Below are 27,545 nucleotides of genomic sequence, written 5' to 3'. Positions count from 1 at the left end.
CATGCACGTACTAACAAAGGTAAACACCCACAGACACAGACACAAACACAAACACGCACACATACCAGTCATATGGCACTTTATCTGAGTGGCCTGTTTGTTTTGTGGTCAAGTTTTTTTTCCGAGCAAAGTTGGCTCATTAGAGTGTCTGTGCATGCATTCATTCCATTCCTGTGAGTGCGCGTGCGTGTGTGTGTGTGTGTGTGTGTGTGTGTGTGTGTGTGTGTGTGTGTATGCATCCTTTCTGCACCAGAATGCTACTGTTGCCATCCAATTTCCCATACGAATTTAACAACCGCTGTCATTATTGTTTTCATCGCCGGATTTTAGTTTCTGGCTGGTATTTCTTTAAAGAAATTATTAGTTGTCTGCACGCTAATAGCGATCTCATCGACGGGCTCTTGTGAAAGCCAGCGAAGAAATGATAACTTTAATGATAACAGAGCAGCAGAAACAGAAAAAAATGGATAAAATCACCTCTGATCCCCTCCAAACACGTCGCTCACCTTGACTGTTGTCTGGCACTGCAGTCCTCGGCCACACCAGCGCTAGAATTTTCTCCGGAGGAAGCAGTGCAGAAGACAGCCGCCTGTGCAAACCAGCGTTTGCGCCGTCGTCCTCTCCTAGAGAAGTTATACAAACACCACTTTGTAAAAAGCAGCACAGATGCCTCTTTTTCAATTTTACCAATGTAATTAGCCCTCTATCTGTTTGGGGCCCACGTTACCACTGATGATATGAACAGCGGTTGTTTGTACCACCGCCGTTCAGACGTTTACGGATGTGCGAATATTTGCGGCGCGGGGTTTGCGTGTGTGCGGCCGACTTGCACGGCCGCAGGCGCCGCCTCCGCTCTTGGCTCCACGGCTCCCTATTACAGGAAGCAATGTTTTTGCTTATCGAGCAGGTGTGCCGAGCACACCACTGTTTATGATGAGCCTAATCCAAGGCGCTGTGGTTTTGGTCTAGCGCTCCTTTCTGGTTAGATTGGCCCGCGCTCTGTTTTGGGCCCCGGAGGCTCCGAAAACCTTGAGGGAAAATATGTGTGTTTGCTGAACGGAGATATTAATTAGCCACTAAATAAAGTCGAATCCCCGCCGCCAGCTCATGTTTCTGTCCTCCTCCTCCTCTCCTACTCCATTCATCCTCTACATCCCTTCCTCTTCTTCTCTGCCCCTCCCTTCCCTTCCCCCCTGCCACTTTTCAGTGCCCAGGCCTTGCAGACCATGTTCCAGCTGATGACTCCCAAGCAGATGTTTGAGCACTTTCGGGGCTACGACGACGTTTCCCACATCAACTGGAACGAGGAGAAGGCTGCGGCCATACTGGAGGCCTGGCAGAGGAGATACGCTGAGGTATGGGGGCCAAACATAGTAGGAGGGTGGGAGTGGGCAGGGCCATCCAGAATGGAGGTTGAGGGAGAGGGAGAGAGAAGAAGTCTTCCCCAAAACCTCAGCGGCCACATTGTAAATCAGCGGCCGGATACAGGTGAACATGGAAAAGGCCCCAATCCCAAAGCCGAGGGCCCCTGCTGGAGACGAGCAGCGCTGCCGGTGTGTGGCACGAGCTTCCCTTCCCCGCTCCTCAGTAGAAAGAAGCAATCAAGCGGCGAGCGGCCGAGTCTGGAAGACATTAAAGGAGCGCTGATCTCTCCCTCTTTCTCTCCATCGCTCTCTGCCTCTAACACACACACACACACACACACACACGAGCGCACGCACATACACGCACGCACACTCACTCACAAGTTCATTCACAATCGCTTTCCCAGCTGTGGCCCCATTGGTGGCTCATGTGTGACATCATCTGCTCTTTGTTTTGGGGGGCCCGAACCTTTGCTTGATATGGCGCGACCTTGTGTGTGTGTGTGTGTGTGTGTGTGTGTGTGTGTGTGTGTGTGTGTGTGTGTGTGTGTGTGTGTGTGCGTGCTCGCGCGTGTGTGTGCGTGCGCGCCATTTCCTCCTGAGGCCCCGGCCATCGCTCACACAAACCGCATGACTAATTTTTTTCGATCACTCCAACGATAATAGATGACAAACGACGTCCATTTGTGTTTGCGCTTTGAGTGCATCTGCAGGACGGTGTGCCATGTGCGAGCGCACACGCTTTGGCATGTGTGTGTGTGTGTGTGTGTGTGTGTGTGTGTGTGTTTCCTAGGGTTTTTGTCAGCCAGCCCTGCTCCCCGCTGAGCAGTAAGTGCAGTTTGGATGCTGAAGCCATCTGTGCGTCCCGAGGTAGCAGGAGGAGGGAGAGGAGGAAGGGTCTCGGCGCCGGCCGCACATTCTGGGACTTATTACTGATCACTGTTTTTAAGTCCTAAACGATGGGTTTAAACTCCAGAAAATGAGAATTATTTATAACCGCACAACAGCATCGAAACTCCGCAGTGGCACCCAGTGACGAGAGCAACCTTGTTACTCGTGCTGGTCCAGATAGATGTGTACGACAGGTTGTAGTCCGGTCCTCTTCTACTTGCTGTCAGTCTGTTTTTCTCAGTCTCACTCCTAACAGATGACCCCTCTCGCTGTCTCTCTGTCTGTCCGTCCAGGCGGTGCTGCAGAGTGTTGCAGAGAACTCCACCCAGAAGGTCCTGTCCTTCACCACCACCACCCTGGAGGACATCCTCAAGTCCTTCTCTGACATCAGCGTCATCCGTGTGGCCAGCGGTTACCTGCTGATGGTGAGAAGATGCAAAGCATTTCACAACCCCATCCTCCAAATTCTTTTTGCGTCCATTTTTTGAATAGTTAAAATACAATTTATTAAATATTGATACTCGGTTGCCTTTTTTTAAAAATCAATATTGCTAATTGTTTGACCGGTACAGTGATTAGTAGATGTTTCTGACGTGTGCTGCTCCCCCTCCGTCCCCCACCAGCTGGCCTACGCCTGTCTGACCATGCTGCGGTGGGACTGCGCCAAGTCCCAGGGGGCCGTGGGGCTGGCGGGTGTCCTGCTGGTGACGCTGTCGGTGGCGGCAGGTCTGGGCCTCTGCTCTCTGCTCGGCATCACCTTCAACGCTGCCACCACACAGGTAGAGCGCCTCACAACACTGCCCCTCCGCATGCGATACGGTGCTTTTAATAATGAACTGTATTACGAGCTTTACCCTCTCACTTTAGAAAGAACCTTTCACTGGCTAAATAAACGATAGTTCTGGGTCATTAGATGAATTAAATCTCAGAATAAGATTGATTACCAGTGGCATCACCTGTCTGAATATAAAGGAGCTCAGTCACCCGATGGTCCACCGGCCCACCTTCTTCATTTTGGTGGCTAGTTTTGAAAGAAAATACTAAGAAGGTATTTCATGGTTTGTCATTGTGTATCAATGGCAGCTCTCTGAAACACTCAACACTCTCTCGCTTACCAAACCATTTGCACTACTGTACATTTCCACAAGGTGCTACCATGTGCATCACTGCATCCCAACAAGCTTCCATTATATTCACTCCTGCCAGTGTATTTAAATGCATATTTTTGGAATATCTGTACTTCTTATTGTACTTAAGTCTTTTTTTTTTTTTTTCAGAATGGCACTAATACGAAGGCGAGATACAATCAATTAATAAAAATCTTGTCTGTCTCATATTGCAAGCAGTAGTTGCCAGTCATTATCAGCAGTATTAAAAAATGTAAAATGTATTCCAAAACACTCCAAAACACAATCTGACTTTCAACAATTGTTTTATTTTATTTTTGTTTGATTGCTACAAGTTTAGAGTCTTAACTTTGTGCGTCTGTCTGTCTGTGTGTGCGCGCAACAGGTGTTACCCTTCTTGGCCCTGGGTGTAGGAGTGGATGACGTCTTCCTCCTGGCTCACGCCTTCAGTGAGACCGGACAGAACAAGAGGATCCCGTTCGAGGTGAGGCCAGACATCCCGCAGTCGACCCTGCTGTCTTATCTCCTCCGTGATGGAATGTGTGAAAGCCTGTCTGTGCCTGTGATGTAGCACCCAACGGCCCGTGGTGTGCCATGGAGGGCTCCATTACCTCCAGCAACGGCCTGTCCCCCCCCCCCCCCCCGCTTTTTTTTTTGGCGTCATCTTTGAAATTTTTCCACATTTGTCATTTCCCATCATCCCTAAATGATGGAATGCTTATTAGAATGTTGCCTTTAAAGACTCTTAATGAGACTGATCAGGAACTGTCCCTCTCTTGCAGTGGACCCATAAATCTTGATGGTCTAGTTATATTGTTATAGTTATAGTTATGTTTTTGAAATAGTTTGCGCAACACAGTGCGGGTCCACGCTGATCCCAACAATATTGTGTTTAACACCCTCGCAGGTGGACCATGTCAAGGTTTAGTGTAGCAAAAGGTTCACAGGACGCCTGGCGTGTTGATGCTGACGCCTGGTTCTCTTTTTTATGTGCGTGCGTGCGTGCGCTCGCGAGCGGCTGTGCGAGATAACTTTCCTCCCTCCAGAGGGGGAAAAACACAGACATGTATTTGCTTGTTTGTTTTCCTCTTTTTCCCTCCCCCTGTTTTTTTTTTATTTTTTTTAACCTCCCTCATCCCCCAGCTTCCTTTGTGTGGCTGAGATGAAAACTAAACAGAGCTGAACTCGATCTCTTCTCCTACACACACACACACACACACACACACACACACACACACACAGCTGCAGATGAAAACACGCTCCCTGTGTGGTCCTGCACGTCCTCAAATCTTTGCACAATTGCTGTCAAGGGGGGGATGAAGAGGCAAAATAAAATCAATCATCGTGCATTTTTGCTCTGGCGCGCCATTGTACTCTGGCCGTGTTTACAGTTTCACTTCAAACGCAGGAGCACTTCAGGGCCTCACGAAACCTCGTAATTACTGTCACTCACGTCGGCGTTGTGATAATTACGCTAAATCTCAAGCGCTAGACATTTGCTTTGGGCGAGAAAACTGTTCAGAGTTAGTGATTTCTGTTGACTCCCCCACTTTCCCTCCCCCTTCTCTCTCTGTCTCCTCTCCCTGTGCTGCTCGGCCGTCAGGACCGGACGGGCGAGTGTCTGAAGAGAACAGGGGCCAGCGTGGCCCTCACCTCCATCAGCAACGTCACAGCCTTCTTCATGGCCGCCCTCATCCCCATCCCGGCACTCAGGGCCTTCTCATTACAGGTACATTTCAGCGTGGATGTGTTGTTGTGGGGTGACTCATTGGCTGCAGATTTCTGCTGACCGCACTTCTGATTGTGTGTGTGTGTGTGTGTGTGTGTGTGTGTGCTGTCGAGAATGGTTGTTATATTTTTCTCTTTGGTTACTTGTAAAAGATATTCCGTCTCTGCCTCCGTCCAAACATAACGTGGCATTTTCACTTGAAGTCAACTGTTCATGTGACCACGTGAGACCATGTGTGACGTCACGTCTGGTGATGCACAAATTCGAAAAAAGTGTTTCCATGACCCTTTTGCGATAAACCTCCATATCAATACCACTTCATGAGAGCGTAAAAACCTCTTAGCAATATTTGAGAGGTTTTTTGAAATTTTGGTGTTTCCATCACCAGGTTTTCATTGCCATATTTAGGTTTTGCACAATTTTAGGGGTAATGGAAATGCCCAAACTCCAGAAATTCATTTGATCATACAGTCGTTCATCCAAAAGCCTCCACAGATCTCAAGAAAACGGCGCATATTAACCCTATATTAACAAGATGACCATCAGGTGGTCTCAGGAGGCTGAACCAACACAGAGCATGGGAAATTTTCACCTGAGAGAGAGAGAGAGAGAGAGAGGACCAGCTGTGCCCTTCGTGACATCACGGTGGGCTGGATTCTCAAAAGTGGTGCAAAACAAAAGCAGTTAAGGATGGTTGGATTTTTTTCCCCCCCTTTGTGTGAAGTTCACTGACAGGCTGCAGACACATATTGTTGTTGGAAGAAAAAAAAAACTGGTGGAGTGACTTGTAAATAATACAGGGCCTTTAAGTGAATCCATCCCTCCTCCCTCCACCACCGTTTGAAGCTGTTTAGTGGTGGTGGTGGTGGTGGACCCGGTGTCTGTCCAGATTGTGGCTGAAGTCCCATGTAATTGAATCCCTCTGCTTGTGGGTGTGTGTTGGTGTGTGTGTGTGTGTGTGTGTGTGTGTGTGTGTGTGTGTGTGTGTGTGTGTGTGTGTGTGTGTGTATTCATAGGCTTCCATCACTTCCTCGCTGTGCGTGTGTGCGCGCTCGCGTACAGAGTTGCAAGTATCTGTGTGGGAGGTTTGAAATAGAATGATCTTGATGTTCATGCATGTGTGTGTGTGTGTGTGTGTGTGTGTGTGCGTGTGTGTTTGCATAAAGGTGGAAGGGGAATCGGGGGGGAGCTCTGAATTTTCTAACATCTGTCAGTAATTATAGACGTCACCAGAGCCGCTAAAAAGTGGGACAGAGAGAGGGACGTCTGTCAGTCGGAAAACACCAAAACAAAGCTAAAAAAAAAGAAAAAGAAAAATCTTCCAATTTGTCAATTCAGGATCGACAGGGTTTAATTCAATTCAAACATTTTTGTTGTGCAGTTTAAAAAAAAAGAAGAAATAAACGGCAGACATTAATCTTTTAAAGCTCAGTTTACAGGTAATTGGAAGATTACGCTCTCAGCGCTAAGTGCACGAGTGTGGAAGCCCGACGCTGATCTCTCCTTCTCACGCACACACACTTGAACTCACGCAGAGTGAGGCGGGACGTCTCCACGCCGACTGCGATATTAGCACGTGTGGATGGATGGCTTTAGTACGGCCAGTCTGTCAAACATGATCCATTTACCCCATGGGCCTAATCCACGCAGGCTTCACTGTATTCCTGCACACACACACACACACACACACACACACACACGTGTACACGGTTAGACACAGACGCACATAGCATGCATACTTTGCACTTGTGGTTTTGTGCGTAGTGGAGGGCGGACTGTCATGCCGATACCCATCTTTTATTAGGCAACACACACACACACACACACACACACACACACACACACTCACACACACCTACAATCAGCGAGCGGCGCCACTCATGCGTGTGCGTGTCCCTCTCACTCTCGCTCTCACTCCTCTGACTGCTTAAGCACTTCCTGCGGTCGACTCCCACGCGGATTCGTTCCTCCGGGAGGCGCAACGCGGGAACACACGCGCACATTTTGTGTGCGGAGGACAGATGTGCTGATAAATCCTCCGGCTGCAGGGTCAGCCGCCGGTCAGCGTGTGTGCGAGGGGAGTCGTCCTTTATCTGTCTGGACGTTAGTGGGCCGGCGGAGAATTAATTGTTGGGCTTCGCTCGGCAGAGGTTTTCTGCTCCTTCCTCTCCACGTTCTTCCTCCTCCTCTGCTGGCTGAGGAACGCGTGTGCGTTTTTTGTGTGTGTGTCTAGTCATAGCTGGCGAGGTGTGGTATAATTTTTTTTTTTTTTTTTTAACAGCGCGTATGTGTGTTGAGTCAGGCCTGCTGTCTGTGCAGCATCAGCGCCTGCTCATCACCTCGGAGCCCGCGGGCCTCCGGCTCTCTGGGTGGCCTGGCTCACACACAGGGCCGTGCGTGTGCGTGCCTCTCTTGTGTGCGTGCGCGCGCAGCGGTCTGGCAACTGCGCGAAAATCCTGAAATCCAGATTGCACTCCAGGCAGGGCCCCAACCCACCCCACCCCCTTCCAGACCCTTCCCCCCGCCGTCTTTACTTCTTTACCCTCCGCTGCAGCGCACCGCCTTCAAACTTAACCACAGCACCGCACTGCTGTACTGGCTACACACACACACACACACCTTGTTTTTTCTAAGTGCACTCTGTGTTTTTGTCTGGAAAGGGATCCAAAGTGTGTTGAAAGGTAATTTTCCCTCCAGGCCGACTCGCTCAGATTGTGTTTGTTTGTTTTACTTTCTTTTTTTTCTCTGCAAGGTGCATTTAAGTGCCTCTCCGGTGTTTGTGTCAAAGACGCGATTGTTCCTCGAGGTGCTTTTGCAATATGGAAATGCTCACGCACGGATGGAAATGCGCTAGCATTTATTGAGAAACCCATCATTTGAACTGTTTGCTTTTCTTGCTGGAAGAAAAATGGCTTGTGATTATTTCTGGATTTGGATTTTAATCCTATGTTTCCACCTTTATAAAGCCCCATATTTTATTTTATTATTTTTTTTAAATGCCACATTCTACAGCCAAACCCGCAGCCTTTTCCATACGGCACGGCTGAGTCTCCTGTGCTCCTTGCAGGCCGCGGTGGTGGTGGTGTTCAACTTCGCCATGGTGCTGCTCATCTTCCCCGCCATCCTCAGCATGGACCTCTACCGCCGGGAGGACCGGCGCTTTGACATCTTCTGCTGCTTCTACAGGTGTGCACACTCACGCAGGCAGAGTCAACGCTGTGCACGCAACGTCATACTTTTATCCTAAAAACTTTATAGGTGCGAAGGTTTGTCAAATGCACGTCGGTGGTTGTTGATGAAACACAGAAGTGTCTGACACACCTCTTGGCCGTCACTTGTTCGCCTTTGAGACTTACCGCCGCCCACTTGACTGACTGTTTGACGACCTGTGTGTCAGTCATCAGCTTCATTAATCAGGTTTATAACCAAATTATCTGTTTACACAATATGAGGTCAACGCTGAAGACGCATTCTTTAGAGACACTTGAGTTAATAATACACACGGCACCAATTTGTAGGTAAATGCCTATAAAAAGGTATATTTTAAGATGTTACCACGTTAAGGCATTCATTTTTTTTCCAACTTACCCCCCCCACCACCATCGCCTCTCCCTCCTTTCGCAGCCCCTGCGCCAATCGCGTGATCCAGATCGAACCTCACGCCTACCTGGACGGTGCAGACGGCAGCTGCTACAGCCCGCTGCCCTCCTACCACACGCCCACCTCCGCCTACCGCACGCCGCCGCCCAGCTACAGCAGCCCCCCTCCGTCCTACAGCAGCCACAGCTTCGCCCAGCAGACCCAGATCACCATGCAGTCCACGGTGCAGCTGAGGACCGAGTACGACCCCAGGACCCAGGTCTTCTACACCACGGCCGAGCCCAGGTCGCAGATCTCGGTGCAGCCCATCAACACTGCGTCCCCCAGGAGCAACCCCGCTGCCCCAGCTGCCACCAGCGGTGGCGACTACTACGCCGGCAACAGCGGCAGCGGCAGCAGCAGCCACGGCAACGTCAACAACAACAACAGGGCCGGCGGCGGCGGCGGCCGGGGCAACGGAGGATCCCGAGGCTCGGCCACCTTCTCCCACCACCCTCCCGCCGCCGCTCCTTCCCCCGCCGCCCCGACCCCCGCCGCTGGCTCAGTCGTCCAGGGCGACACGGCCGAGAACAACAGCTCCACCCGGGACCTGCTGTCCCAGATCGGGGAGGGTCCCTGGGGGCTCCGCTGCCTGGAGCCGCCCTGCACCCGCTGGACCCTGGCCTCGTTCGCAGAGAGACACTACGCTCCTTTCCTTCTGCAGCCAACCACCAAGGTACGGACAGGGTGTTTCTCCAAGTGCGGTCGGGTGGGGGGAAAGGAAAAAAAAAATGTGCAGAAGGTGAGCCTGTGGTTTTGCTGACTCACTGTGGTGATAATTTGAACTGGAGGATTAGTCACCGGAGCGAACACTGGGAGGAAATCTCGGGAGGAGGCTGTGGTCGCACAGGCACTCACTGGCACTCATGCAGACACACACACACACACACACACACACACACACACACACTGACCTCAGTGTGGTGGGTGGCCCTCCGTCTCAAAGCATTCCAGAACTGAAGTCATCTAGAAGCCTATACTTGGCTTTATTAAAACATCTCCTCGTTACATTGTCCAATGTATTTTTTTTCCATACGTACCGCCTGCTTTATGCAGCCACCCTATTTGCAGGAGGGCTTAAAATGTTTTTTCTCTTTGTTTATGGCAACCGCCGGAGCGCAGCGTCGAAAACAAAAAGCTCCGACAAGGCGGCAATTAGAAAAGTTGTAAAAGCGGAGAAGTCATGCGAAGACTCACTTCGCGAAGACGTTCGGAAGACGACGGCGACTGAACGGTGCGCCCTCTTGTGTTTGCCAGGTGGTGGTGATCGTGCTCTTCCTCTGCCTGCTGGGCGTCAGCCTGTACGGCACCACCCAGGTGCGGGACGGCCTGGAGCTGACCGACATCGTGCCCCGGGACACCAGCGAGTACGACTTCATCGGGGCTCAGTTCAAGTTCTTCTCCTTCTACAACATGTACGTGGTGACGCAGCGGGCCGACTACGCCCACCAGCAGCCGCTGCTGCACCAGCTCCACCAGCGCTTCCACTCGGTCCGCTACGTGCTGAAGGAGGACAACGGACAGCTGCCCTTTATGTGGCTCCACTACTTCAGGGACTGGCTACAAGGTAGGGAGAAACAAAAAGCCACCGCTTGACCTCACTCTGATGTCACAGGTCATGTGACTCAAATGTTGCGCATGAGCATGTGCGGGAAAACTGTTAACATTTACAGTAACAGTAAAGGGCTAATGAGCGAGAGAAAAAAAAGTCCCACAATCAGACTCACTTTCAGAAAAGACGCCCATTGACCGGCTGTCCCACGAGGATATTTTGCCAACAGAGAGATTTCGCAGAGCGCTGTGGTTTGCTGGTGAAGCCGCGTGATTGGGCTGCAGAGACGACGTCGATTAGGATGAAAAGATAAAGAGAACCACTGATTTTGATCTGTTTAGAACAGTTGAAGTGCAGCCAAAAGACCGCCTCATTACGCCAGATCAGAGAAACTCGGCCAACGCAGGTAACACAAATTAGTCCCAACAGTAACACAAAAATATCAAATAACTGAGCAGGGAGTGGAGCGCATTAAGTAGGGGTCTATTTGATGCTGGGGTTAAAAACCACCCACTTACACTGAAGGATGTACAGACCTGCAGCCTTGAAAACCAAAGGATGTCGTGAACTTGCGAAGATGAAGGAATCAGGCTTATGTTGCGGTTATTAACTGATAATTACACTATTTTTAAGACTGCGTTGAGTCGCTTCTCAACGCTGCCAATCACACGGGAGTGCAGTCAGGCATGTGGACGTGGTGCAGAGGACTTGCTGAAGTGCAAATCAGCATCAGAATCGGGGGAAGAAAAGGCTGTCAGAGACTTTGGATGTGGTGAACGCAGCTGTTGGTGCCAGACGGGATCGCAAAGTGCCCATCGACTGGGATTTTCACGTCATCACAACCATCTCCAGGGGTTTCAGAGAATGGAAAGAGAAAAGAAGCTTCTTTTTTTTTTTTCATTTGAAGTTGCAGGTCCCTGCAAGACAAACCCAAGACAGTCAAAAGAACTGATGTGTGTCCGGTCGTCCCTCTGGTTGTTGTTGTTGTTTTGCTTCCGTGCTGAAGTGTTTCCTACATGCGTGAACTCACTGCAGCGTTTGGAGCTCATCCAAAACATTACCCTGCGCCGATTCTTCCTGGTGTTGTCCTGGATTCGTGTGTGAAGAGGGGCTTTATAGAACCACATTGTGCGAGTCTGTGTGTGAGCCAGCTGGGAACCGCTTGTGTATGTGTGTGTGTGTGTGTGTGTGTGTGAGCGTGTGTGTGTGTGTGTGTGTGTGTGAGAGAGAGAGAGAGAGAGAGGGAGAGAGAGAGAGAGAGAGAGAGAGAGAGCTGTCTGATATTGCGATGGTGGGACAAATTGGAGCCAGACAGGCCAAGGAATGAGACCCAGAACAACATCTCCCACAGACTGACCACAGCGTGGGCCTTGGGAGAGATGTACACATCCAGTCAGAGACCAGTATAGAGCGCAGAGGGACACATGGCCCTGATATATTCTCTAACGAGGCCCTTTGAGTGGAGAGCAGCCGATCCTTTTTTAATTCGAAAAAAGCCCCGTCTGGTCGTCGACAAAGGGAACAGAGCAATCACACTCAATCAATGTCCCGCTTATTACAGGCCTCGGCTTCCTCTGTAATGTTGTGGTGTTCTAACTGTCATGCGTCGTCTTGTTGTTCTGTTGGCCAAACCAGCTTTTGATGCTCGAGTGCCTGCGCGCGCGCGTGTGTGTGTGCGTGCATCAGCAGAGGATGGCAGGGTGAAACCTTGTTGCGTCTCGCCCTGCAGGTCTCCAGCAGGCCTTCGACAAGGACAGGGAGGCCGGACGCATCACCCTCAACAGCTACAGGAACGGCTCCGACGACGGCGTCCTGGCCTACAAGCTGCTGGTGCAGACGGGACGCCGGGAGAAGCCCATCAACTTCAATCAGGTGGGTGGGATCATTAAAACCCAACATTAAATCCACCAGCGTCTTGATGGAGACGTATGCGCTCGCCAGGTTGACACGCATTCTATTTATGAAGCCGGTCGCAATCTCTTTTTTTTTTTCGTTCTGCATTTATTGGGCACATCCGATTGGAGCTTGAAGAAGCCACGCCCAGCGCCCCAAGATTGTTATCATTACTCTTATGACGTGCTCAAGAGGAGCTTTCTGTGTTTGTGGCATCCCATTACTTTTCTTTTATAGCCGCCTTTTACACAGGTCGGCGGAGGTGTTGGTCACATTCTCCTGCTAAACTCGTCTCAGCCTTTGAAAGTCGGGGGCCTCCCGCTCTGGAACTGGCCGGCTTTTGGGAGCCAGCGGAGTGGCTGAGCAGTCGGCTGGTTAAGGCTGGAGTTCAAACAGGCACTGGTGTGGAGGAAACAGGTGGACTGCTTTTGTTCCTTGAGACAAAGAAACAGGGCTCTCCGTGGTGAAAGTGAAGTGGAGCTCTCAGTCTGGAGTGCATTATCCCCCCCCCCCCCACGCCGCCCCCCCCTCGGGCCTGCAGGAAGCCCAGGCTGGCCTGTTGTGCGGCCCTGTGACGCCACTTCCTCTGTCTGTGAGGGACGTGTATTTGCCGTGAGGCGTGGGGGCCGCCAGCAGCGCTGCCTGGCTTCCGTGACAGCTTGAAGACATACAGTTGTTGCGTTTCCCACTGTTAAATTAAATCCAGATCCCGGAGAATCTGGCTCCGACTCTCTGGCTCTCGCTCTCTGTTCCCCGTTTAGCTCCCCCTGTGTTCCGCCGCCGCCGCTCCCTCTTTCAGCAAAAACACGTGGCCTAGGTGCATTTGTATGTTTGTGTGTGTAGGAAGCTTTTGTCTGTTTCACACAAATGTACGTCAGTGGTTGTTTATGTTTTAAAATGAAGACCAAACCTCCTCAAGTCTGGGAAAAATTGGAAAAATAGTGTTTTGTTTTGATATGCCCCTGTTTCTGGCTTTGATCTGACCCAGTCAACGCTTTCCCTACATGTCGAGCAGCCATGCGTGCCCGGTCTTGGACTCAAACAAGAGCAGGCTGTGTGCACGGCCGGGGTACGCGTGATTAGAAAATAGAAAGATAAAGACCTCAGAGGAGGTGGGGAAGGAGAGATGAAGAAGGTGACGTGTTTCAAGGCCTCGCTAGCGCAATCACTATAAATAGATATATACATTTACATATACATATATATATATATTTATTTTTTATTTTTTATTTTTTTCCTTCTTGGAGCTTGGTGGGTCTGTGGCGCCGGACATTCTGGGTATCCGTAGGGGTTAGGGAGAAGCAAGTGTGAGCAACATTTGTACAGATGTTGTGTTATTTTTATAGCTCTCCTCCATTTGCTGGGTGGCATTTCCTTCAGTGTTAACAACCAGGTTAACTGCACACAGACGCTCTCAGGGACTCCAGCCAATTTTTTTTATTGTTACGCTAACTCAAGCAATTTTTTTCCCCCTCCCTACCCCCCCGATTGCAAAAAAAAAAAAAAAAGCCCCTTTCCCTTTCTTCACCTACCTGAACCCATGGGTCCTGCTTTAGCCCGGACTCTCCCTACCTCCATGAAGGAGGGATTTATGGTTCCTTGAAGGAAGAGTGACAGAGCGGTATGCAGTAATGGTTGCAGCTCTCAGGAGGTAGCAATGCTAAGCTACATTCCTCTGCTTAGCGGGAGGACATGTCTCGCTAGCGTCTGTAGTCGTAACAGCTAATGACACAGACTGAGCACATTTTTGCCTGAGTGCACAGCCATTAAAAAAAGTCCACACACACACACACACACAGGTTAGTTGTATTTCTTTAGTAGTGGGTGGGTGTGTTAACTTGTTAGCAAACCATTTTTTTATATCACCCAGGTCTGGTTTTATAAAAAGGGTACGACAGAAAGTTCCAGCTCTCTGAGAATCAACAACATTCTTTCGAAGCGTTCAGACTGCCAGCCAAAATCCGATTTGTAGCCCATCCAGATTGAAACCGGATGGCACTTTTGTAGTCTAAACAGTCACAAATCAATATGAGAAGGAATCTGATTGGAATCAGATTCGCCTGCAGTGTGAACGCAGCCTTTGTCAATGCAAAGTTTATCAACCAGACTATCGGTCATTAGCATGCTCTCCAGAACAGGAACAATAATCATTGTTACAGTTACAGTTACAAACAAAAAGTAATGTTTTCATGTAATGTGAAGTGTCGAGCGAAATTGAAAATAACAATAACAAAAAAGGTGCATTCAGATTGGTGGAGACATTGGGCTGGCCGGCCAATATCTACTGTATGTAAAGGGAGAAGCTGATTCAACATTTTCCATGTTTTAATATGGCAGAATAATTCTGGTAAGCTGCAACGAGGCGTGCGGGAAATCTCAGAAAGGCGACCAGTGTTTGGATTGTTGATTTTTCTTTGGTTGGAAGGAGAGGGACTAATATTTGACTCTTATTTTGAAAGCTGCGACGTTCTCGTGCACTCATGCGTGTGCATAAATAAGCACTCCTGCGGTCAGCTCACCTGTAGAATGTTTTGGTTGAGTGTGTCTTATTCCTACAATGCCTCCTCAGCTCCAGTATATACTTAAGGGAAATAAGATTTCCTACAAAGACTCCCTCTAATTTTCGGACCACGCCTGCACTTTTTTTCTCTTTGCACATGTTTGTTTTTGTCTCTTGTTTATAGAAGATCAACATGAACAGAGAAGATGTACTAATTGAAATTCCACTGTTTAATCTCTCTCTCTCCCTCTCTCTCTCTTTGTCTGGGCTTTGCAGCTGACTCGTCAGAGGCTGGTGGATGCAGACGGCATCATTAACCCAAACGCTTTCTACATCTACCTGACGGCCTGGGTCAGCAATGATCCCGTGGCGTACGCCGCCTCGCAGGCCAACATTCGCCCACACCCTCCCGATTGGCTCCACGACCGCACCGACTCCATGCCCGAGACACGCCTCAGCAGTAAGTCCACAGAGCTGCTTGTATACACTGGACAGGGTGTATATGTGCTTAGCATATACAGCTTTATATGATTTATCTAATATAATTTGACTTCAATAGAATGTATTCATGATTCATTAAAAGAGAGGAAATTGTTTATTTTTCTTACACTACAGTGTTTCATGCAATCATTTTGAAATTAATCACAGGATAAATCAGCAATTCAAAGGATTTGTATTTGCAGCACTAAGTTGACTGACACTTAAATTTTCTGAATTATATACTTTTTCTGCTCAGGCCTCAAGCCGGCTGCTGCAATGTTGTCTGAGAAACTACATTTAACGCTCGCTCACTGAGGTTTAAATGCAAATGAAACGTCTTCTTGGCTCTGGAAGGTGGCTGCTGCAGCCAATCGGGGTTCACCTCTGGTTTCTGGTTTTTGTCCACACCTTAGTTTGAAGCCAGGTAGTTTACGGATTTTTCTGTTCCTCCGCAACACACGCATGTGTGTGTGTGTGTGTCTGCGTCTGCGTCCATGTGCGTGTGTGTGGGAGCTCAGGTTGCAATGTCTGACGACCAGGACGCAACTCGCTGTGGTTCTTCTAATGGTGCCTGTGGCAAACTCTATAATCCAGGCCAGTATGGGGCCCTCGCATTACACACTCCCATATGGACACACGCACGTTATTAAAACCCAGTGACCCCAGACCGTGCGCGCACCCTGTTCTCATTTCCCTACCACACACACTCACACACGATACACACAGTCTTTTCAAATAAAAATACATGTTGTTGTTGTTGTTTGATTGCAGCTCGCGATTTCGGATCGAGTCGGGAAGTCGTCCGCGGGGGAGCAAAAAAAAAAAGAACATTGGATGAAAGGGAGGAGACAGACTGGGCTTGGGTGGGAAGCACAATTGGTTAACAAGGAGGAAGTCTTCTACAGGGGTATTATGATTGGATAAGCAGTGTGAAGTGCTCGGCTGTGCGGGAGACCCCCTGGAGCAGGTCTGGCTTGGCCGAGAGCCAGCCGGTGTCCTAATGGAAATTTATTGTTGAGATTATTGTGGGCCAAACCATGTTAGCAGGAGCTCCTGTGTGACCCTGCAGGCACACTGGAACATACACACTCACTCATACCGGCACCAGACAGCCCAGATGCGTCCTTCTCATGAGGAACGAGGAAGAAGAACAAGTCCTGGGCTGTAAAAAAAAATATATATAAAAAAAAAAAAAAAACAGAGTTGTAGCATTAATTTCAACAACTCCAGCAAAATTTAAAGCGGGAATGAAACACTATCTTGTTTTTTTTCCTACGTGCTACATAGCGCCGTGACGGGCAGGTACGCGTGTGCGTGCATCTATATTTCACTTTACGTCGCTGCGGCGCTAACTTTAGGGTGTGGTAATTGCTGCGATTCTGACATTGTAATTACCATGAATCAAGTGAGCTCTGACACTCAGCTGTGTCTGGAACTGATAGGGTCTCATTAGCCAGGCCGGCCTGGGGTCTGCGTCAATGGAGCTCTGTTCCACAGTGCCACCTCTCCACCGCCCCCTCAAACACACACACACACACACACACACACAGATGTGGCTAGCCGCTGGCTCAAGCGGCTGGCAGACTGAACGCTGCAGAATCGAAAAGACTCACCGAAGTGTTTCAGAACGATGTGGAGACAAATGAGTCGCAAGGTCGAATATCGCCCCCTGTGGTTGCGAGGAGTTTCTGGATCGATTCATAAACTTTGAAAACGATTAATTTGTTTTGTACGATTCCTCCGTTTCTCTGCGTGCCCTCACAGGCTTCCGTACACCCCGTGTAGCTTGCTACATGAAGCTAGCTAATGCTGCGAACAAGTCTCGCTGTCGGTACTTTGTATGAGCACGAGCTTTGGCCAGTCGTGGCCTGTAGAATTTTTTTTTCCAGCGGTTTTATTGTTCAGCATAACTTGAAATTATTCTCGTAGTCACACAGAACTGAGACTTACTGAAAAAGTGAGAGTCACGTGAATCAAGAATCGATTACGGATCTAATTGTGACCTCAAGAATTGGAATCAAATCACGAGACACCCAAAGATTCACTTTCCCACCTTTAACCCTCCTCTCTCCTTGTGTCTCTATCCAGTCCCGGCTGCTGAGCCCATTGAATACGCACAGTTCCCCTTCTACCTCAACGGGCTCCGGGAGACGCCGCAGTTTGTGGAGGCCATCGAGAGCGTGAGGGCCATCTGCAGCAACTACAGCCGGCAGGGCCTGCCGTCCTACCCCAACGGCTACCCGTTCCTCTTCTGGGAACAGTACGTTAGTCTGCGTCACTGGCTGCTGCTGTCCATCAGCGTGGTGCTGGCCTGCACCTTCCTCGTCTGCGCCCTCTTCCTGCTCAACCCCTGGACGGCCGGAATCATCGTGAGTATCTGGGCCAGACACATTTAGAGCGTAGTTTGCCCTTGCCTGCTGAACAAGATCCACAGTCAACCTTTCTCTGGGCTAAAGACCAAATGGGTGCTCTCCATCATATATAATCACACTGTGTCTCACACCCTCTACTTCTACAATATCTGCGTCAAAAAAAAAAGTTAAACACATTTTATGTCACTCTTTGGAAAACACATAAAAGGTTGAGAAATTATATATAAATGTTGTCCAACTTCAGTTATAAATGGTTAAATAACCATTTACAAAAGTTTGTAAATGGTTTGTTGATGGTTATTTCAATATCTACTAGTCATGAAAGTCATGAAATTTCTAATGAACATTTACATATGTATATAAGGGATTTTGTTCACCATTAGTTAACCATCCACTAATATCGACTAATAGCTTATAAATATCTTATAAACGATCAGTGTTATCAAGTGTAACCAAAAGGTTTTCTATAAAATATTTCCTGATAATATTTGAAATTGTGAAAAATTCAAGAGTTTCCAGAAGAAGAAAAAATCACTACAGTGGCATTCACGGACACTGGAAATGTACCTTTTTTAGATGGTTGTCCACACTTAGGTCCTGTTACCTTCGAGTGACTTCAAGCTAAAAACAAACTAAAAGCACATTTTAATGTATAAGCAGTAGTTTCAGGTTCCATCACATAAGTGCGGGCTGAGTACAGCATCCTTTCAACTGTTGACAGTTAATAGGGTGAGGCTTGGTAATAAATAAAAAAAAAAAGAAGCCAATTAAGAGCTGAAGTACACAAGTGGAGATGCACTCAGAGAAACTCAAGCCAACGTCTTCCACACAAGAATTCCCTCTTCCTCTCTGTCTTCCTTGTTTTGTTTTTTTTTTGTTGTTTTTTTCCACTTTTTCACGTGTGGTCCTGAAGGCGAGTCAGAAAGGACAGTGGCGGGGAGGAGAAGGGGCTGCTGTGTGTTATTGTAGCCCCAGTCAACAGTGTTTATCTTAGGCTGTTTTGTCAGAGCCGGCGTGTTTAGTCTGCTCCACTACTCCCAGACACCAACGCCGGAATTAAATGGAGGGACACAAAGTTGCCCCTCTCTCCGCCCGCCGCACCCATAAAAAAAAAAAAAAGTCTGATTTAATTCCCTCTGCTGTCTCCTCGTTGCCGGGAAAAAAAAGAAAAAGAAAAAAAAAGCGTCCACGACACGCGTGCGCACACACCCTCGCGCTTTGATCGCGCCCGCACTCACTCACTCACTCACTCACTCACTCGCTCGCTCGCTCGCTCGGGCAGATGTTTACACACGGGTGTGTAAACACGCAGGTACATCAGTCACAGCGAAGCCCTGCACAGACGACTCTGCTCTTCCTCTGTGGTGTAGAGGCGGGCAGTCGCTACCAGCCAGGGCACCTGAGCCTTTTAAACCGTCTTTAGCGAGGACCTCCTGGTCGTCCCTCAGGCTTTAACAGCAACATCAAAAGGGAAGGCGCAGAAAGAGAGGCGCTGTTAAATCATCTGCCGCGTCCGTCCGTCCGCCCGCCCGCCCGCCCGCCGACAGATCTGGACAAAGTGTGTCAGGATGACTCCGGCCGCTCTCACGTGTTTCCTACGTGTTTACAGCAGATTCCCAACGGCATCCACAGGGATCTCTAATCATCTGGGTTTGTTTTGTCCTGTGTGTTCTCGCACGATTTAGCTTTTTTTTTTCTTCTTCTTCTTTTTTTTGAGTCGTTTTGGAGAATATAAAACGAAAGTCCAAAACCTTTTCCTGCCCTGATCAGGTAACTGTGCTTTACTCGTTTATTAGACCGGCACCCAACATGAAGCTTAGCCACAGCTGCCCCATAAACAGCATTGCTACATCTAGTGCACCAGGTGCTCTTGAACTGAAATTATATTTTAATGCCAAAACATTATTGTTTTTGTCATTATTATTTATGGCTGGCAAACTGCGCTTGTTATTGACTTGGAAAATGTCGAAATTACTTTGAGTGGTTCAGTGTTATGCTTCATGAATTACTGACTTCCCAGTGAATATTTGGTATGAAGAGGTGCATTCAAAGCACCGTTTGGCTATTTCAATTTGTCATCCGCCAAATAAACAACTAACATTTATAACGCGAGGCAACGGAGCACACTTGCAGTTAAAAGTCCCGCACTTTTTGTGTCCGCTCAGATGCAAGCGAGTTGAGCACAGCTCTGTTTTGCACTAGCAACGTGTACACACTCACACTCACACTCACACTCACACAGTTCCTGTACACCCACACACTTTGGCACATACACCCCCTCCCCCCGCCTCCTAACCCGGAGCTCACTTCAAAGGATTCGGGCCCCATGTAGGCTGACACCTGTCAGCTGATAATGGTATTTACTCCAAGCTCCCATCCTGCACACACACACACACACACACACACACACACACACACACACCCAGAGTTATAGCATTCCAACTTAACACGTCTTTAGACCTAAATGTTCCATCTTCATCTGTCTTCTTATTTACGACTTTTCCTTCTTTTTTTTCCTCAGGCCTCCGAAAACATAATTTCGTACAACTTTCAAAAAGGGTTGATTATTTTTGAGATAACTTAATTCTAATACTTCAAGTGAACTAGTCACAGAGACAAACAGTTTTATCTTTTTTTGACTAAGATGGTGAGTGGATCCTTGTCAGTTGATCCTCCTGATTGCGGCCACCTCTGGTTCTAACTGACATCCTCAGTGCCAGATCATGCCATCCCACCCTGGAAGCATAATGACCTGTGTCAAGAGTGTGAATTATGTGTGAAATGTTCGGGAAGTCATTTGACCAGGGTCGGGTTTGAAATTTCCAAAAAGTCATGTTCGTAACTTAGCCCAAGTCATCTAATCCTCTTATGACCCAAGTCATTTTTTGACAATAAAAAAATCTTCTTGTGATGATCGTCATTTTGATTTTCACCAATAGAACAATGTTAATATTTTATTTTCATGTTGGTAGTAATCATCAAATGTGAAATAACATTGTAGTACTTTTAATTTTCTGTTTTCCCCTTTTTTTTTTCTCTCTTTTTTTTTTGGAAAAACCATGAAAATCGGCCGTTAGGGTTACAATATAGTTTAAACAACTTGTGACAAATTGAGCTGAAATGAACATCTTGGTGTCCCTCCCAGGTGTTGGTTCTGTCTCTGATGACCGTGGAGCTGTTTGGTTTCATGGGGCTGATGGGAATCAAGCTGAGCGCCGTGCCTGTGGTCATCCTCATCGCCTCGGTGGGCATCGGAGTGGAGTTCACCGTCCACGTGGCCCTGGTAGGAGCAAATACGCTGACTTTCAACCACTAGAGTCAAGTCAAGTAAAGTAGAAAGGCTCTATGAAGCCTCAGAGAGGGTGTTTTTCCTTGGATGGTTTGGATTTCAGTGTCCCCTCAGGAATGGGATAATGTAGTGTGTTTCTCTGTGTGTGTGTGTGTGTGTGTGTGTGTTGCAGGCCTTCCTGACAGCTATAGGGGATCGACACAAGCGGGCAGTGCTCGCTTTAGAGCACATGTTCGCTCCAGTGCTGGACGGGGCCTTTTCCACCTTGCTGGGTGTGCTGATGCTCGCTGGCTCTGAGTTCGACTTCATCGTCAGGTAAATACAATAGCCAAGGTTTTGGGTTTTTTTTGTCGTTTTTAATGGAGTTTATGGACAAAAGGTTATGGTATGGCGTCTGCGTGGCGTCACTAGACCGTTGAGACCGTGCCTCAACCTGCATGTCACACAGGAATCTACCTGAGACGCCGACCATGCATGAAGGGTCTTGGCTTTCCTTCTGCCCCCCCCCCCCCCCCCATACACACACACACACACACACACACACACACACCCGTCTTGTCTTTCACTCACATCTCTCCTTTTGTTTTTCCCTCTTTGCAAACACGTCACCCTTTCCTCAGTTGCCACTGCCTTTTATTTTCTTTTTCTTTTCCTCCCCGGGGTCAATTTCTCGCTCTCCGTAAAACGCCATAAAGCAGCCGTCCGCACTCTCCTCCACCTCCTCCTCCTCCTCACTTATGCTCTTCTCTTCTGCTGCGCTTTCTTGTGCGTGACATCCCGGAGGAGCCCAGGGGAAAGGTGGCGAGTTGAAGGTCAGGGCAGCAGGAAGGAGGAGGGCCATAGGTTGGACTTGAGACGGGGCCAGAGAGGAAGAAAGGCATGAAAGTCCTTGGGCTTTTTTTTTTTTTTTTTTTATAAAGTCCTGCCACTCATTTAACTGCCCCTTGCTGGACATTTATAAGCTTGGGTAAGGAGTAATGGTTTCTGGGGGTGGTGGGCGGCTGGACGTGGACAGACAGACAGCCAGACAGCCAGAAGTGGAAATGAACCCAGACCCGCTGCGGGGGCCTCTGCGTCCGTGGCTCCTTTAGTGCGGGCACATCAGACGGAAAGGCCGCGAGGAGCAGCAGCAGCTGCAGCGGCAGCAGCGGAGGGAAAGGAATTATTCTACACATCGCTGAGGCCGGAGGTATAATGGGAAGTTTCCAGTGAGCTCAGTGGTTCATCTGAAGTGGCCGAGGCAGCTGTATAATTTAGTTGACGTACTCCTTATGGAAAAGCAAGTGTAAACATGACCTGCACACACACACACACACACACACACACACACACACACACGGACTGTTCACCATGGCCTTGGTATAATTACCGATCGACGACGGTGCGCTCAACGTGGAGAGTTCACACACACACACACACACACACGCACACGCACACGCACACGCGCGCACATACGCCCAACAAAGTGGCCTTGCAAACACAGCCGCGTACACACAAACACGGAGGGAGGCCTTGCGGACCTTCTCTCCTCACCTCCAGTGGTTGTGCTCTGGTTTCTGGGCCTCCATTTAAAGGTCCCGCTGTTGTCAGAGCAAACAAAGCTGCGGCCCAAGACTGTGCAATAACAACAGGCCCGGCTCGTATTTTTCTGCTTGCGCTGAAAGAAATGTTTCCCTGACTTTCCGCCGTCAGCCCTGTAAATGTTTTCACTCCAAACAGCCCTGTGGGGCACTCAGCCCGGCATGTGGGCCGCACACATGCGTGCGGCGCACACACCGCTGTTTGTGTGTGTGTGCGTGCGTGCATTCGCGTGTGCGCGTTTGTCTGAAAGGATGTGAGAGGTATTGTACAAAACCAAGATAAGGGATTAAGTTGTGATTTTCCTGTCATCCTGACTGAATTCTGACTTGACTGGGTTGTAACAGAGCAGGTTAAATTAAACCTGCTCAGCTATTTAAAGCACGCCCCTCTTGGTTTATGTACTTGCATTCATTCATATGATCAAGTCATCGATATTGACCTGCCTGGGTCAGGGTTAGTGAAGTGTGAAGTGAAGTCAGTTGTTGGACGATGTACTAGATGGGGCAGTGATAATACTCAATGAGCATTCACGTAAGAAAGAACTAACTGCACCTTAAACTGCGAACAATCATTGTCAATTAAATCAATTAAACACAAAACACACAAGAGTGTGCTCCCCCTAGTGGTGGTGGGATCATCAGCGGCCGCTAAATTCGCTTGTAAGCCGAGCCGAGGACTCTTGCACAAGTACTCACCTTAGATCAGCCTGTCAATGTCATGAAATGAGTTGATAAAATGACGTAGATCACCGCCTTGGTTACTGTTACCTTTTTAGGTCCATTCGCTTGATCCTCCCTGATCCATCCCATAGTCTGGTCAGGTGTGCATCAGCGCAGCACCTAGACCAGCTATCCACATCTGCATCGGCGTGGCTGCCTCAGTGGACAAACAGCTAATTAAACCAGGATATTCTGATCAATCCACGCTTTTTTTCCCACTGATCCCGACTCTCTGCATGCTACGTTGAGCTAATGCCCCGATTTCACATTCAGATACCACTTCAAGCAACAGGGCAAGTCCTTGCTTAAAGTTAGCATAGCGTTTCATGGAAACTCTTTCGGCAATCAGGTCTGTGTGACACGCCTCCCGCAGCAACTCTCAATTTGTAGATGTAAGACACTTGGATTGCAGCCGCGTGGCCACCCATGCAAGGACAATTAGAACCAGCTGCTCCCCCCCCGCCCCTCATGATTTTTCCATACGACCCGCCGAACGTGCGCTCAATTTGGTTACGATTGCACTTTTGGTCCTGGGCCACGGTGGCACGGCACTGCAGCGGTATGTACCCTATAGCTGACGCACTCGCACTCAGCCGGGGCAAAGGGCTTCATTGTTCATTAAGGAGGAGCAGAAACAGAGGGCGCAGAGGATTTGGAGGAGTGGACGTTCGGGGGGTCTCACCTGATACATCGGCCATTTTAATTAAACGGAGCGGGATGGCGAAAGTGGCCAGGAATTTCACAGGGGCTTAGCGGCGGAAGAGAGAGAGAGAGAGAGAGAGAGAGAATGAGAGAGGTGCAGGGCAAGGGAGGAGAGGAAGAAAAGGAGGAATAAAAGAGAGCGGGACCCGGGAGGGGTCTCTGAGGGTCCCCTTCTCTTTTTCCTCCACCAAATTGTTTAAATTCTATACCCCTTCACTCCACTGCTCTGCCTCTTCCTCTCTCTTTTGTAGACCTGGAGAGGGAGAGAGAGAGGGAGGGAGGGAGGGGAGAGCGAGAGAGGCCCCTGTCCTCTTGTGCCCCCCTCCCCCCGACTAACCCTCACCTCCCCCCTCTTTTTTTTTTACCCTTCCTCACCCCTTCTCCCTCCCTTCGCATTCCTCACCGCTTTGTTTTCCCCATGTTTGCTTATACACCACACACCCAAGAGAGAATACCCTCACACTCCCCCGACTCCCCCACATCCACTCCTCCCCCCCCACCCCGTCCCTTTTCTCTTTCCTCCACTGCCTTTGAATTAACCAGCTCCGGCTAATTATGCTTCCCCTCTCCTTTCCACTCGCCGCCTTCTTTAAGACGCACAAGGTACCTCGCCGCTTTCCCTGGCTGCCTCTAAAAAAACCACAGCACAGCCTGCTTGTGCTGAAGGGGAAGGAGTTCATATACTGTACATACGCCTGGGTGTGTGTATGCAAGTGTTTGTGCAAGTGTAGTTTTGAGTGCGCCTTGCGGTTGTTTCTCCAATTTCAAAACTGATGTTTAAGTGAGTCTTCCTCCTCACTTGGCGCGTCAGCCTTCCATAATTTGTCGGAGGAAGTCGGAGGAGAAAGAGATGTCCTTGAATGCACCGTCCCTCGCAAAGCTAAATGTCTTTTCACTCCGCTCTGCTCTTTTTCCATTCCTGTGTCATTCAAATTAAATTGTGTCTCTGTGATGTGTTGCAGGTATTTCTTTGCGGTCTTGGCCATCCTCACGGTTCTCGGCGTGCTAAACGGACTGGTCCTACTTCCAGTATTACTCTCATACTTTGGGCCATATCCAGAGGTAAATCTAAAAACAGTACAACTAGGAAGTAAAAGAAGGACAGGCCTTGATACTTTTAAAGTCTTTTTTTTCCCCAAAAATGGAAAGTTGAAGCAGAGTCGCTCACCTTCGTCTCCTTTGACTCCTCAGGTCTCGCCGGTCGACGGACGCAGCCGCTTACCGACCCCGTCCCCGGAAGCCCCTCCCAACACGGTCCACTTCTGGGTCCGGCCCCCCCGGCAGACGGCGACGGCCACCACCTCCGGCGCCGCCTCCGACTCGTCGGACTCCGAGTACAGCTTGAACACGTCCGTGTCGGGCGTCAGTCACGAGCTGCAGAACTACAACCTGCCCGCAACCTCCCACCGAGGCCCGGCCAGGGCGGAGGAGCCGCAGTACCGCCTCCACACCAGCAGAGGCAGAGCAGGCAGGACCGAGGAGGAGAGGAGAGCCAGGTCGGGGCACCGGCGGTCCGCCAGGCAGCCCGAACCTCCAGCCTACGTTCCTCCAGTAAGTGGAACAAATGATATTTTACATTCGCCTGGTCAAAATAGAATAGAACAGAATGTCTTTATTAATCCTGAATTGGGGAAATTTGCTGAATTACAGCAACAGTATAGTGCAGGCGTGGGCAACCTACGACCCAGGGGCCATATGCGGCCTGTTAAGCTGTTTAATCAGGTCTGCTGAACTTTTTTATTGGTAGTCAGTAAGTCATAAAATTGCTGTTTTAAGAGTCATTTCAATAAAGAGCTAAATACCGGGGGTTTCAAAGACACATATTTTGTTGTAACGCAAAATATCAACATTAAAGCACGTTTTCTACATATCCCATGATATATTTTTTCTCCTATGTTTTATTTTACAAAAGTCAAATGAAATATTTATGGAGTAAGGAAAGAAAAAAACAAGATGCGTTTTCTGATTTTTTTTTTTGATTTTCTTTTCCGCGTCCGACAGTCTGCCCCCCCTCAGGCCCGGTCCGGCCAGCGGAGCGGCAGGGACCTCAAGAGCCAGCTGCACTGGCAGGCGCCGCCCCCAGCCCACCCGCGCACGGACGCTTTTGAAACTGCTACTGAGGCTGGGGGCCACCACGGCTCGCACGGCCACAGGGAACACTCGGCGGGCCACCGGGGGCGCCCCCCCCACGGCCGCCACCACCCCAACCCCGCCCCCTACTGCCAGCCCATCACCACGGTCACGGCGTCGGCCTCCGTCACCGTCGCCGTCCACCCGCCACCCGCGTCCAACCAGAGCCCCTCCGCTACCGCCGCCGGGTACCCAGGCTACGCCGCCACGGACGGCTACCGGTCGTCAAGCCCGGGTCCGGAGCCCGAGCCCCCCTACCAGGACCCGCACGTGCCGGTGGACACTCCGACGGGGGCCCGGCGGGACCGAGTGGAAGCCATGGAGCTTCAGGACTTGGAGTTTGAGGCAGCTGACGGCAACTGCGGCAAACGGGCGAGCTGAGGCGAGCGTCTCCGCCCCGGTGCCACCTCCTGACGGTCCCGCTCTCCTCGTTTCTGCGTCCGGCGGTGGGAAGACAAAAGTACAACGGCCAAAGATGGACGTCCCCCTACCGACCCCACAATTACCAAGTCTGGGAGAGACTCCGCCCAGCAGAGCCCCGGCCAGCTCGCCCTCTGGCCTCAAGCGGCGATTAAAGTCGCCAGTGTTGCAGTCATGGTGCTCATTGTTACTGTAACCCAGTGGACTATTGTCACAGATGTTTCTATGTGTATTTAAAAGATGTATACATCTGTAAATATAAGCAAACGGGAAAAAAAAAAAGTAGCTATAATTCTAGGAGCTGTACAACTCCTCATGTTAACAGACCGGGGCTGCCATTTCATATGGTGAGTGTGTGTGTGTGTGTGTGTGTGTGTGTGTGTGTGTGTGTGTGTGTGTGTGTGTGCGTGGGAGATAGATCTCTTATTACTGTTCATTCATCTGTGGATCTGTGCCATTAGGAAGCTTCTTAGTGATCAAAAGAAAAATAACTACCAGCCTTTACTGTTGCTGCTGAAGATATGTTTTACATGACACACATTTTTAACTCTATGCAAGTGCATCGTTAAACCTTGGAAAGTGATCTGTCTAGGTGTGTGTGTGCGTGCGTGCGTGCGTGCGTGTGTGTGTGCGTGTGTGTGTGTGCGTGTGTGTGTGTGTGAGAGAGAGAGAGAGAAACAGCCCCATTATTTTCTGGCTTGTACATCAGACACATCCTCAGAACTAACAATAACACTCATTTTAAACATGAGAGGAACTTGTTATTTTTCTCAAACAGGGCTATGGTATATATATATATATATATATATACATACATATATGAGTGTGTATGTGGTGTGTGTGTGTGTGTTTTTGTATAAAAAGGTACGCATGTTAAACTATTAATTTTGTTTATCACAAACCTGTGGTAGTTATGAAACAGTTACTGTTTAACTTGACACGCTATGCGTGCTATTTAAGACGAGCAGATATGAAGAAATTTTTAAAGGCTGTTGTTTTTTTTCTCTGTTTCGTTTCCTCCCCCCCCCCCTCGGTTAGTTTCCATTAATTTCTGCCCTCGCCTTTGTATCACTGTCCATTCGGCTGCTCTCTTGTCATATTTTACTGTAAGAGGTTCAACACTCGCAAGCTCAAAAACAGGTTCTCGCTCTCGCTCT

General features: G+C 49.2%; 1 protein-coding gene across 2 annotated transcripts in view; it reads left to right on the top strand.

Annotated features, from left to right (window-relative positions):
- Positions 1 to 27,103, top strand: part of ptch1 (patched 1) — a 50,538-nt gene extending 23,435 nt beyond the window's left edge. For both annotated transcript variants that reach the window (XM_076049463.1, XM_076049461.1), the window contains exons 8-23: positions 1,208 to 1,355; positions 2,549 to 2,680; positions 2,879 to 3,034; positions 3,768 to 3,866; positions 4,986 to 5,111; positions 8,179 to 8,297; positions 8,736 to 9,426; positions 10,008 to 10,317; positions 12,032 to 12,174; positions 14,972 to 15,155; positions 17,264 to 17,544; positions 20,693 to 20,830; positions 21,009 to 21,151; positions 24,801 to 24,900; positions 25,030 to 25,389; positions 25,840 to 27,103. In XM_076049463.1, the coding sequence (XP_075905578.1) occupies positions 1,208 to 1,355; positions 2,549 to 2,680; positions 2,879 to 3,034; positions 3,768 to 3,866; positions 4,986 to 5,111; positions 8,179 to 8,297; positions 8,736 to 9,426; positions 10,008 to 10,317; positions 12,032 to 12,174; positions 14,972 to 15,155; positions 17,264 to 17,544; positions 20,693 to 20,830; positions 21,009 to 21,151; positions 24,801 to 24,900; positions 25,030 to 25,389; positions 25,840 to 26,349 (3,640 nt within the window). In that variant the 3' untranslated portion in view covers positions 26,350 to 27,103. The remainder of the gene's footprint in view (positions 1 to 1,207; positions 1,356 to 2,548; positions 2,681 to 2,878; positions 3,035 to 3,767; positions 3,867 to 4,985; positions 5,112 to 8,178; positions 8,298 to 8,735; positions 9,427 to 10,007; positions 10,318 to 12,031; positions 12,175 to 14,971; positions 15,156 to 17,263; positions 17,545 to 20,692; positions 20,831 to 21,008; positions 21,152 to 24,800; positions 24,901 to 25,029; positions 25,390 to 25,839) is intronic.
- Positions 27,104 to 27,545: the final 442 nt, after the last annotated feature.

This window comes from Nelusetta ayraudi, unplaced genomic scaffold (genome assembly GCF_046127955.1).
Source record: "Nelusetta ayraudi isolate G7.1 ecotype Tasmania unplaced genomic scaffold, CSIRO-AGI_Nayr_v1 ptg000116l, whole genome shotgun sequence".
Lineage (NCBI taxonomy): Eukaryota > Metazoa > Chordata > Actinopteri > Tetraodontiformes > Monacanthidae > Nelusetta > Nelusetta ayraudi.
The sequence above is the reverse complement of the archived record's forward strand: the minus strand, read 5'-3'. Positions and strand labels throughout refer to the sequence as shown.